The sequence below is a fragment of the Falco cherrug genome, chromosome 11 (genome assembly GCF_023634085.1).
Source record: "Falco cherrug isolate bFalChe1 chromosome 11, bFalChe1.pri, whole genome shotgun sequence".
NCBI classification, from domain to species: Eukaryota; Metazoa; Chordata; class Aves; order Falconiformes; family Falconidae; genus Falco; species Falco cherrug.
Genome location: NC_073707.1, coordinates 13744369 through 13756946, shown reverse-complemented (window position 1 = coordinate 13756946; position 12578 = coordinate 13744369). Strand labels below are relative to the sequence as shown.

Below are 12578 nucleotides of genomic sequence, written 5' to 3'. Positions count from 1 at the left end.
TTCCAGGTTGAAGGTACTTTTTAAACAGATAATGAAATGTAAACATCTGTATTGGTTTTTTGGATTATTGACAAGCACTAAAGTGAAAGGTTGTATTTGCTTTGAAGTGCATCCAGAAATGCTGAATGGATGGAATGCCATCTGCAAGGAGGTACAGCACAGCATCAAAGGGAAGGGAATACAAAATCCCTCAGTCTTAAGATCTTCAGTGCACTTAACTTTAAGTCTAGCTGTAACCTGGTTTCTCAGGTAGGAAACACAGAAGCTGAATTACTTGATCAGGGTCAAACAAAGGAAGCAAGAATGCCATGTGTATCCAAGTGTGTACTTCCTTTTGCCTCCTGTGGCGTGCGTCTCCATTAGCAAACAGCGTAATGAAAGACAAGGACAAAGAGGTCGGATTTGGCACAATCCCATACAATTGTAGGATGCCTGTGTCCATGCTGCATGGTTACCTGCAATGACATTCATTCAAGGTGTGCACTGCACATCTATACCTAACAGGCAACGAGGCAGATTTCTGTACAGCTGCTCTAGATCGCTCGTGGGTTACTAACAGAACCCCATTCTTGTACATTCAAGTACTGGGGGACACTTTGCGTTCAATTTGCAAGAGACACACTTTAGGTGATGCCCCTAAGTGTATGTTCCACCTGGAATCTTCCAGGTGGGAAACAGTTCTGAGTGCATCAGTGATGTTCTTCAGTGCACACCTCATGACTCCCAGTACAGACACAAAGCAGATTCATGCCTAAAAGGAACCCGTAGTAGGACATGAATCACTAATGTAGACAAATCCACAGTGTATCAGCAGTGTCAAGAGATCTTGGTTATTCACAGAAGGAGCTATGGATATTTGTCATTGTAAATCATCTTTTCAAAACCATTGAACTCATTCCTGTCCACGGCTGCTCGCTTACGCACATCACACATCAAATGTGAACGTGTTACTAAAGCCAGGAAAGATGAGGTGCCCTGCCAGTGCAGAACCACTTTGCAACCAGCAGACAGCCACCATTGTGCCAGCTCGCTTTCTTAGCCCGATAGCAAGATGCCTGTAGATTTGTGTGTCTTTCAATGTAAAGCATAACCTGGTCTGTCTTTTTCCTAATTTGAATTCATGAATTTAAAAGTAAAAAGAGGTGATATTCTGGTAAGAATTGTGAATGCTCGTGCAGTAGGCAGTGGCTTTTTAAGCTATGGAAGAAGATGACAGTGATCTTTCTGAATCACAAAAGGGAGTTGGTATCAGTGTCATTGCAAGAAAAGGAATAACATTTCTTAACATGTTTTTGTCTTCACATGTTTTAGGAGATCATACAAAAATAAGCATAAACACCAGAAATGTATTTATTGAATGTACAGGCACAGATATTACAAAGGTAAAATAATCTTTCCTGCTTCTGTTATGCTGTAATGTCATTGTTTTCCCTTTGGGCGATAGGGCCACAATACAAAGACCTACAATAGCCAGGCTACTTTATGGATCCAACCTCCCATTTCAAAAGGGCAAGATAAGTTGTAGGACTATGTGGAATTCCTTCAACAGTTTTTGCCTTGCTGTATAGACAGTGTTGTATTTTCATTGGATTTTGGTTTATACTGTGTCTTTACACTGACACTTTCAGTTTGTATAAGAAAGTGATTTAAGTAAATTATGGGCTTTTGTTGTTGTTGAGCACTTTTTCTAAATCTGAAAGGCTTCGAAAACAGTAAAACTCACTAAGACTGCTTATTTAGCCAGAATACTCATTGTAATGAATCATTTTACCTCCTACTTAAAATTTGGGCTGAGGGAAGACAACACTTTTTCTTCTTGTTATCTTTTTCAAGCAGGGATGCTGTGCAAATAATTGTCATATCGAAGTTTTTCCACATGCAAATTCTGTAACTCAAAGCCAAAGCATGAAAGCCTAGCAGTTATAATTGCCTGTTCAGGAATATAAGTTGTGCATTCGTTGATAGTTTCCCTAAAGAGAGTATGTTGACGCTTAAGAGCAAAAGTGCTTTTAACTTGCCCTACTACACAACGAGATGTTAACCACACAAACAAATCCGCACGTTGAGGGGTGGCTTTTAAGCAGACTAATAAATAACTGCTTTTTGGTACTGCGTGCCTTGATAGTAAAAACAAAAATGGTGCTGATCTGTTTATGTGAAGGAAATTATACTGTACGGTATCAAAAAAACAATCCTTGGAAACTGAGAATTTGATCTGAATTTCATGATTATGTTCTGTTATACTAAACTCTTAAAATATTAACTGTAAACCAAAAGATTTTGCAAATGGGGTTATTTCATAGTGTATTACTACAATGCACAGTCCTTCAGCCTCTACATTCTCACTTGAAGTTCAGTGAAATAGCTAATTAGGCTGAAGGTTGGGAAGACCCAGTTCTGACTGGTAAAAACTCTGTGTATCTTCACAACAGAGCTTAGCAAAGATGTAAAAATGTTTCAGAACCTTGAAAACCAAGGATTTTGAGTTTTTGCATAAATCTCTCTGTAGCAGAACAAAAACATTTTTAAAATTCAATCACTACTCTAGTCTGCTAGGATTTTGGTTGTTAAGTTATTGAATAGAATTAAGAGACTGTAAGTTAAGTTTTTTCCCCCCCCATTTCTTGTTAATATATTGTCTACTTCAGCACAAGTAGATGACAGATTTCAATGTGATTATTATCTTTATTTTGTAGGCAAAAATTGTTCTTGATATTATAGTCACGATGTTTAGTGAATATTGTGAGAAGCCGTTCAGGTGAGTATAAATCTCTAGTCAGAAACATATTACATTTGGGCTGTGTTTTAAAAATGGTTTTACTTCTCTTTTTCTGTCTCTTCTCAGTGTTGAAGCAGCAGAAGTGGTTTATCCTAATGGAAAGACCATCATCTACCCGGTAAGCGTAGTGATACGATATCTTAGTATCCTTGGGGAAAGGATTTTATTTACACAAAGCCTGGTAAGAGTGACATTGTCTTGCTTTTCTGCAGAGGCTGTCAGTATACACTGGTTCTGACATAGTGGAAAAGCTTAGCTTGGCACTATCTATATATTAGTGAGTCAGGGCCTTCTCTAGCCCCATGAAAGATAGATCCAGCTTCCCCTTATCTAGGAAACTCATTCTGAAGGTCCACTAATTTATGATAAGTCTAAAAATACAGTCTCACTGACATAGCCCGATACTCCAAAAAGAAGGGTAGGGTTTAAAGTTACGAGTGGTAACCATTGTTGTGATTTAGAGTTCATGTGATATGAACTTTTTCAGGAACAAGTAAAGATTGCAATCAAAGGTCATAATCTGTGTCTAAAGTCTTTAAAACCTACATGTTCCAAATCAGGAAGAATGACTGCAGGAAGAGGTCCTTAAACCAGCGGACAACTGTAATCAGCCTCAGCATAACGTACTTATCAGATCTAGAAGCTTTAATGCCCTTCAGTTAAAATAACCTTGTAACACTGGATTTTTCAGTCTTTCACCTCATAGACTCCAACTATATAAAGGTCCATAAGGCAGGATGTTGACTTCAAGTGCAGGTTTGCCTGCATTTGGAGTCCCAGGCAGACCTCTGCAGTAATGGGGTCTTAATTTTGCTCTCTTAAGAAGTGTAAAGAAAGCAATTCCTCCTGTTTCCTGAAAGTAACTGAAAACAAACAGAGGTCTGGTTGGGTTCATAAAACCACATCTATCAAGCAAGTACAAACTGTTTAGAGGGAAAGAAACTAATTTTTACTGAAAGTTTTTCTAGTGGTGTTTTAGCCTTTTCTCTTAGCAATGTCAGCTTTAATCAACAGAGGAAAGACCTAGAATCTTGAAGAGATATCCAACAAAACAGAAATCTCTGCAGTAACCAAAGTAGCTTTCCTAGACAAAATAGAGCAAAAAATCCCCAAAGTTTTAGGTGCTAAGGTTTTTAAGGATTTGTATATCTGGAAGTTTAGAAACACCTTAGTAAATACATACAAAATAACTTTCTTAAATATGTTGCAAACTTTCTAAGTAAAATGCCAGTAGATACTTCTGTGCCAATATAGAAATAGAAAGTTTTCTTTCCTTTTCCTCCTAAAAGTCATTTGATCTGACCTAGACCATGAGATCTTATGCATGACCATTCATTGCTTTAGGGCTTTGACTTAGAATAAACTGGTGACTAGAAACTTTCAGCAACTCTGTTACTTGCATATATCAGAAATTATCGGAAGTTTCAGTAATGGGGATTTCATGCTGCATTCAACCTTCTAGCTTAACTGAGAACAGCTTTTACATCCAGTACTGTAACACGTTTTCTAGAATCCCGTTACCTTAAAATACTTAGTTTAGCCTAATATTCCACACTGGCCTTCTCTGTATGTCATTTTATTATTGTAATTAGAAGGAGTTAGGCTACTAAGATGTCAAAATTGAATCCTCTTAGGTAGAAATGGCAGATGTTGTGTATACTGAAAAGCTTTGTCTTTCTTTTTAGGAACTGGCTTACCGAAAAGAGAAGGTGAAATCTGATCACATTAACAAGAAAATAGGGATCAGGTGTGTTACTGCAAATGCAAACATAGTTTTCATTAGTCGTGAAAATGGTACTAGAAAATACTGATTATTGCATTGTATTAAAAATGTTTACACTGTGTGCTTTTTTTGTTGTTTTAATTTAACAAAAATTCAGGGGCTCTCCTGGATAATAAGATCAACTCTGTAAGACTCCTTCCCCTCTTTTCAAGGAAAGTGAATGATTCTTTATGGCCTCACACAACTGTTACGAAGTAAAGAAAAATGACTGTCTCAAGAGTCAGAACCTGAGCTGGTTCTGATCGAATGCTAAGTCTATGTACAGTCCATAACACACTTGGAGATGCTTCAGGATATAAGGCAATGCAGCAGAAACATTGATTACTTTAAAAAGCCAGACGATACAGTGCAAGATCCATAAATTTCTACTCTCTTGTTTTGTTTCAGTGAAACTCCATCAAGCCTTGCAAAGCTGCTGACTAGGATGTGTTTGAAGTCACACGTCATAGGGAATGGGAACAATATAGAGATTGAAATCCCTCCTACCAGAGCGGACATTATGCATGCATGTGATATCGTAGAAGATGCAGCAATAGCTTATGGTTATAACAACATTCAGATGACTATTCCGAAAACGTACACCATAGCTAATCAAGTAAGATTGCCCCTTCAAATAAATGCTCTGTTGTCCGTAAATGACTAGTGCATGCCAGAAGAGCTTTGGGGAAAACAGGACCTAGGAATTAAATATTTTGACATGCTTTGCATTGAGAAGTATTTACCATGGATGGGATACAAAACAGATGCCCCACTGATTTGAGTAAGTCCAAGACCAGTGGTTGCTGGTACTTGAAAAAGGACAGGGTTTAAGTAGGGAGCCCATATTAAATCTCTAATTGGGAGATTCATTTCCTCAGGCAAGCCTAAAGGCATCTGGCTGATGCTTTCACAAATTTTAAGCACACAAGCATAGTACATCCCTAGTAAATTCACCATAATGTAACAAGCAGAATCACCTCAGGAGAGAATACAAGAATGGTTATAGATGGAAGTTGAAAACTTTTTTTGTTTCGTTTTAGCTCCCCCTCAATAAGCTCACAGAACTTCTGAGACTGGACTTGGCAGCTGCTGGATTCACTGAAGCACTCACTTTTGCCCTGGTATATTATATTGATTTCATATTTGTCTTAGTTACATGTTGGAACAGCGATGCAGCCAAAGCTGCAGAGGATGGTCTTGAGGATATGTTATTGTATAAATGTACCGGTATTATCTGTTACTGTTTTGGCAGGTCATTGTTTGCTAGTGCTTTGGAATTATAGGATAATATTTTCTGAGTTTGTAGGTCAGAGAAATTGAATGAGTCGCTGTTAACGTGGCATGTAGTTCCGAGTATAAAGGCTAACATAGCTGCAGAATTACTGTTTTTAATTTAACTTGATAGGATGACTATTGTAAGACAACAAGTCTCTCTCAAGACTTTGATGACCAGATGTGAAATTCATCATAGTTTGATAATCTGGAGAACAAACATAAAAATGTGGAACTTTCTGGTGGCTATTACTACAGTTAGAGATTACCCTGTTTCTGTTTGTCTCCTTAGTTTTGTCACTTGCTCATGATTCCTTGCATTAGATACTAAGCTGATACTTAGTTATTCAGTCAGCAAAGAGTTTAAGAATGCCTGTAAAAAAGTTATAATCCACGCTAAGGGGACACAAATTCCTCTGTAAATTTCACCACAGGTGTTTTTTTGGTTGTTTTTTTTTTTTACATGGAAGAGCAAATAAAAATACAGTGATTGTTGTTACCACTGGTTGCAGGTATTATTTGTATTATTTGTTACAGCCATGCCATAGTCTTTTACCAAGAATTAGGACTCTGCAGCAACATGTGCCTCTCCAGTACTAACAGCTGGCATTATTTCTAATACTGAAATTTTATTAATCCTGCAGCAGGATTGTTTCATTGAAATAAAATGTTCAGTAGGAAGCACCATCTTTGTCACAGCCACTTGTTCATGCCCCTTCGCCATAGTTGTGACCTGGGTCAGAGAACCTGATCTACTATGAAAAAGCACCCCATGCCCTCCAAATGATTATGGTAACTGTCCATACATGGACACTGGCATAGTTAGCTATTGAAAGGACATAATGCATTTTAGAAAGTCCTTTCTGTTGCAAGATCTGCTTAAAGCCTTTGCTTTAAGGTGTAATTTGTGGACTTTTTAGCTTATGGGGAACTACCATCATATATGCTACTAAAACCGAAATTTCTCAACCTTTTCCTGAACTTAAAACTTACTAGATGACCAGAACTATACATCCCTGAAAGTACATAACCTTTTAAGAGATATTTATCTGATCGCAGTTTATTTATTGGTAATTTACTCAAAGATTTTAAGGTACAGAGATGCAGGCTCCTAAAACACTTTTACGCATTTGAAAAGTTCAGGTATTGCAACCGAAGTTGGTAATCCAAATGGATTGAATACAATTTTAAACACCTTCAGATTTCATAGAGCTTCAAAAGCAAAATTTGGAGTAATTCAAAGTCTCAAAAATATATTCCAGTTTTAATATTTTGTTATTAACTCATTTAAGTAATCAGGATAATAACTAGTATTACTTCCTGCGGTGCTAGTATTTGACAAAGATATTTGGACTCCCTGTGGTAGTACTACATATGGGAAATAATAAGTATACCATGGTCAAGCTTTTATAGATTTCGCTTATTCATTAATAAGTATAATTCAGCTCTTTCAGCACTGAATAGATAATATGCTTAAAAACGTTGAATATATTATGTCACTACAACTGAGGACCTTTACAAACTGCAACAGCAGAATTTTGTAAGATCAGATCAGAATATCATGTTATCACATTACATATTTGTATTTCTGCTGTGACATGGTGAAATCCATAGTCTGTCGTGTCACTGGCACTTTATTAAAACACCATTGTGAGGCTTGTGACTATGGCAAATATCATTTATGCTACAACATTCTGTAGCCCAGTGTTACATGACAAACATTGCTTATGTTTTTGTGTATACAATCTGTTTCTTGGTTTGAGCCCCAAATTATACTTGTACACAATAACATCGCTTTCTGTGAGGAGCTCCAATTTAGCCAAAATGCATTTAGTTAAATTGCAGTAACATACTGTTTAGATACACATCTGAAAACTGTTTAACACAGTGTTCTCCTCCTAAGGTCAGCATTCATTTAAGATATTTTTTTTTTTTTTAATTCAATAATCCACTTTTTCAGATGGTATCATCTGCTCATTTTCCTCACGTTTGGTCTATCAACACACTTTTTGGAGTTCTGCCAGTGCAAAGGGAACACTTCTGGGAGACTGAAGTATTCTAGCAAATCCTCAATTACATGCCTAGCCTGCTATTGGTTTCTTTAATACATTAATAAAGCTATAAATTCTGGAAATCTGTAGGGTGGATCTTATCAGTAGCATCTGTCACTGTATGTGCACAGACTTCAGCTGAGCCTGATAAAGTGCACATGTATTGCTTTACTAACCAGCTTAAAAATACACCTTGAGAATAAGGGCTTTAAAAATACTCCAACTTAAAAAATGAAAACAGCAACGAACTATGAGTATCCTATGCAGCTATGAAAATTGAAGGCTTGGCCATATGACCTGTTTTTCACAGGCAGTACTTTACTGTCTGTAAGTAGCCCCCAAAGGATTGTTTTCTTTGTGAGGAAGCTCAGGTACCAATCCCTTTACAAGTGCTATTTTCAGAATAAAATACTTCACCCGTTGCAAGTCAGGGGGCAGAATCTGAACGCCTGATTTTCTGTTTTTAAAACAATTACAGCAATCCATGACAGAAGCCTAAATAAACACTTGCCTTTTTTTTTTTTTTTTTTTAAACTAGCTTTATTTTGGTTAGTAATTAACATTAGTAGATAAACCAGTTTGCCTACTTAGTTTTAAGACTGAGGCTTGATATTTATTATGAGTGTCTGTTGCACGTGAGAGCATATATTGTGGGGCCACAGAGCAAAAGCTACAATTGCATTGTTCATTCTTGATACCAAATTTCATCACTGGCTTACCGTCTATTTTAACTACATGACCTTGGTTTTTTTCATCTCTTCCTCTTAGTGTTCTCAAGAAGATGTTGCAGATAAACTTGGCATGGATATCTCTGCAACAAAAGCAGTGCGCATAGCAAACCCCAAAACTGCAGAATTTCAGGTGAGATGATTCTGGTCAAATTTTGAGAGTAACATTGTCACAGATTCTGTATTTATAGAGGAGAGAAAGGAACCAACAGCTACTTTTCCTGCATTAAAGAGGGTGTGGATATTTATACGCTAAACTTGGTAGTGGTCATCTTCCGTTACTCCTTCACTGGGAAGTACCTTATGTGGTGTGAAAAACTGTTAGCTTTTCAATGAAGTAAAATACCATGCTCTGTATGACAGCATGTGGCAAAATTGAGCTGTCTTATTACCGAAAGTCCCAGATGATTGATCAACTCCTGCATCTAGAAAAGTCATTCAATATAAATGGAACTACTAGATCTGGCAATCTCTAAATTTCATAAGCTCTGGAAAGGGAATCTTTTTTTTAAAATTATTAACCATTATTACTCTTAAAAAACCAAACCAACCTGTATTGCTCTTTAAGTATTTTAATACCCATTTCTAGATCATTTGATCTTTGCTAGAGCAGAAGGTGAGAGCTCAGGTACAGTATTCTGAACAATTCTGAAAATACCTAAAAGTGTACCCATAGTTGTTGCATTTCTTTTAGAGAGTGTTTTTTGAAAAAGATGCTTTCTTTAGTTTACAGGGAAGGTAAATTTGGAAGCTTTTTTTCTTTCTAACCTAAGAAATACAAAGGTAAACACTCACTAGAAAGGTTTGGGAAAGTTTCAGCAGTCTGTGGGTATTAATGTTTTGTGATTTGTTTTTTCCCCTCAAGATCATCTTCAGTAAGTCTGATTTCTCTGAGTGGCTAAACCACCCTTCTAGATCTTATCTGTAATACTAAAAACAGGTTTCTGCTGCTCTGAAATTCAAGAACAGAAATTTTGGGTACCTTCATGTATTTTCTGTTCTATTTGGTACCGCAAAAAAGCAGTCACACAGACACTGTCGTGACCTGTTTAGACTATTGTCACCTGTTCATATATGCCATTTGGCATGGTGATTACAACTGAGCAATATAGAATATACCACAAAAAGTACTGAGTGTGAACAAACAGAGGAAAAGTGACAGCCCATCTAGCCAGGTACAATTTCACATTCCTATTCTTCAAAATCTGTAGGCCACCCCAGAACTGGGAAGGATTACTCTCTGTGATGCACTGTAAACTTTCAGCTTTAGATGTTAACTGTGATGGGATTCTCAGGATGGCTTTTCCCCCATCCTCTATCCTCTGCCAGCAAGGCAAGGGCAGAATGATGCCAGGGATCCTCTTAACAGCTGAGCGTGCAGCTGAAACTCTTCATTGGTTAGGAAAAGTATAAATAGACAGAAATGCTGCATGACCAATGATAAGAAGTAACTGTGGCTGAGCACATGGTAACTTTTTACCTGCAGTCAAGCAGCAGTCACTCCCATCCCTTTTCCATTAGATTTACTGCATCAGACTCTTCCAGTTTGAAAAAAAAAAATAGTTCACTTCTAAGGAAGTATCTAAGTGGAGAACACAGGAATATGTGTTAATGCATCTGTAAAAGCAGTAATATGTTTACCTCTTGCTTGGTTCTTTGCATGTGTTTTCTATATATTTTAGGTTGTCCACAACTGCGATCTGAATATATCAGTTTCTGTTACTTAGGTTCTGCCTGTGTCATTGATTGATTCCTGGAGGTATCAAGAGAATAGTTCAGATAGCACTTAATATTTCCAACATAACACTTAGTATTTGCCTTTTGCGTAACTGAGATTGAATTTACGGGAATTCTTTTGCACTTCTTTCCATATTATTTGTTTTTCTACCCTGCACTGCAGCTGAAGCATCTGTGCAATGATGCGTGTTCTTAAGCTCACCTTTATGCTCCTTTAGAAAATGCAGTGTAAAGAGCACACACGCAGTGTACATCTTCAGGTTTAATAATTTCAAAGAAAAGATGCCTCAACATAAGAGAGAAGTGAAGTATTAGCACCTGACTACTTCTAAAGTCTTGTTACAAATGAGAAAAACATTTTAAAAAGTAACATTAGCTGTTTTGGAAGGTTTTTCACTTGCAGCATCCATGTTTGTCCTGCAGGTGGCACGTACAACCCTCCTTCCTGGGCTACTGAAAACTATTGCGGCTAACCGAAAAATGCCCTTGCCTCTCAAACTCTTTGAGATTTCTGACATAGTAGTAAAAGATCCTAATACAGGTAAGAGGAAGTTCCTCAGAATCTTTGATAATGGAAATATGGTTACATACCAAATGGTAGGAGTAAGTAAATCTGTATTTCTTTAAAAGTGTAAGAGTTGTTACGTACTGCGTTGGGGATTTTCGTTTTTGTGCACAGTGCGAGTTAAGAGGTTGGCATAACAGGCTAGATTTTAGAGTGGCAGGAGGTACAGTTCCATTTTGCTCTCTCAAAAGTGGAAGTAGGTACGTTGCAAATATTTTTAGGCATCTAAATAGGCCTCTAAAATCTGTCAAGTACACCACAAGACTGCAAGGATAAATGCAAGACAGTTCAGCACCAAAGAAGAACCTGCTCTAAGTTGCTTATGTTGATGCACCCATTTTTACTTGTTCTTAATCATGAGAGAAGCTACCTGCTGGAAATGTTTTCAAGTGGTTCAAACCTTGGAAAGCAGTCAATATTGAAGGCATGCTGCTGTTACAGTACTAGAGCCTGCTTAAACTGCTGCGGTCTCAAAGACAGGCAGTGCTGTGCCAGCTGAAGAGCAGTGTGTCTCATGTCTGGGCACAGCAGGTTGTGTTTGCAGACAGATTCTGTTCTGGAGAGCTATAGTTCAGAGGAAAATTTTGGGGCCAGTGTGTCTCAACTGCAATCCCTTTGCCATCTTTCCAGCATCTCTAAACAGGATTTCTTGTTCTCCAAAATAATCTTTTGGAAAACTGACAACCAATGTGAAGAATTAAGATTGGTAGCCCAGATAAAGGGTAAAGAATGGAGCAAGTCTGTGTGTAAAAATGTATAAAAAAATAAAAAGCTCAACAGTATACAATTTACCATCTCATCTATAAATCTTTCCACTTCATCCAACTATGCTAAGAAAGCGTGGCTGCCTTTGAATTGTTCTCTAACCTTAATCATTTTACATGAAACAGCCAAAGCAGCTAGCTCACTTTTCAAAAGCTTCAATGAAATCCTCCCTGTGTGGTGGGGCCTCTTTGCGCTGATTTCACTGTACAGGATCAAAATTTCAAATTACCCTTTTTATCTGGAAAAATGTATCAACGTAAAATGAAGTGTAAAAATGGATTTTTAAATGTTAAATGTTTGTCTAAAATTTACTGATACATTTCTTTCTATGCAGTATATTAGGGGAAAAGGAGTGCACAAGCTACAACTTTTGGGAGGAAGTGCATGTATACTGAGTTACAACTCTCAAGTTTTGCCTCAGTGAAAAAGGCTGACATGACTTTAAATTCAGCAGCAGAAATGGTTCTGTTGTTTCATTATCTGGTTTCACATTTTAGCAGTTGTGTTTAAGGTATATGGGATCTGCAAAACAAAGGTTTATATAAGGCATAAACAAAATGGCAAGTAAATTGCTTTGGTGATGAATTTAATTTGTAAATTACTTTTTTTCTTTTAAAGGAAAAAGAGCCTTGCCAAGCAAAATAAGCAGTTTTAGCAAACCACGTAGAATCTTTTTTTATTAAATACAGACAGTTTGGTGGTGCAGCTTATTCCTTGTAGGGCAGCAGTTAGCTAGAATGCAAAAACCCGTTGGTATATATAGCAGAACAGCATCAGCGTTCTTCAGAACCAAGGGTGGGGCTGTTGATCTTGGTCTAAGGAGTGCGTTTATTCTGGCTTTATAAAATTCGCAAGTTAAATTGTTACTTTTATTTTGTGTGTGTTAATTGTAGCTCTTGAAAGCTTTCATTTATGTGGA

At 37.2% G+C, this 12578-nt stretch overlaps 1 protein-coding gene across 2 annotated transcripts in view; it reads left to right on the top strand.

Moving 5' to 3' along the window:
• FARSB (phenylalanyl-tRNA synthetase subunit beta) overlaps positions 1 to 12578 on the top strand; it is a 42625-nt gene that overhangs the window by 8390 nt on the left and 21657 nt on the right. For both annotated transcript variants that reach the window (XM_055723215.1, XM_055723214.1), the window contains 8 exons: positions 1312 to 1382; positions 2697 to 2758; positions 2846 to 2897; positions 4465 to 4526; positions 4950 to 5157; positions 5582 to 5662; positions 8633 to 8725; positions 10753 to 10870. In XM_055723215.1, the coding sequence (XP_055579190.1) occupies positions 1312 to 1382; positions 2697 to 2758; positions 2846 to 2897; positions 4465 to 4526; positions 4950 to 5157; positions 5582 to 5662; positions 8633 to 8725; positions 10753 to 10870 (747 nt within the window). The remainder of the gene's footprint in view (positions 1 to 1311; positions 1383 to 2696; positions 2759 to 2845; positions 2898 to 4464; positions 4527 to 4949; positions 5158 to 5581; positions 5663 to 8632; positions 8726 to 10752; positions 10871 to 12578) is intronic.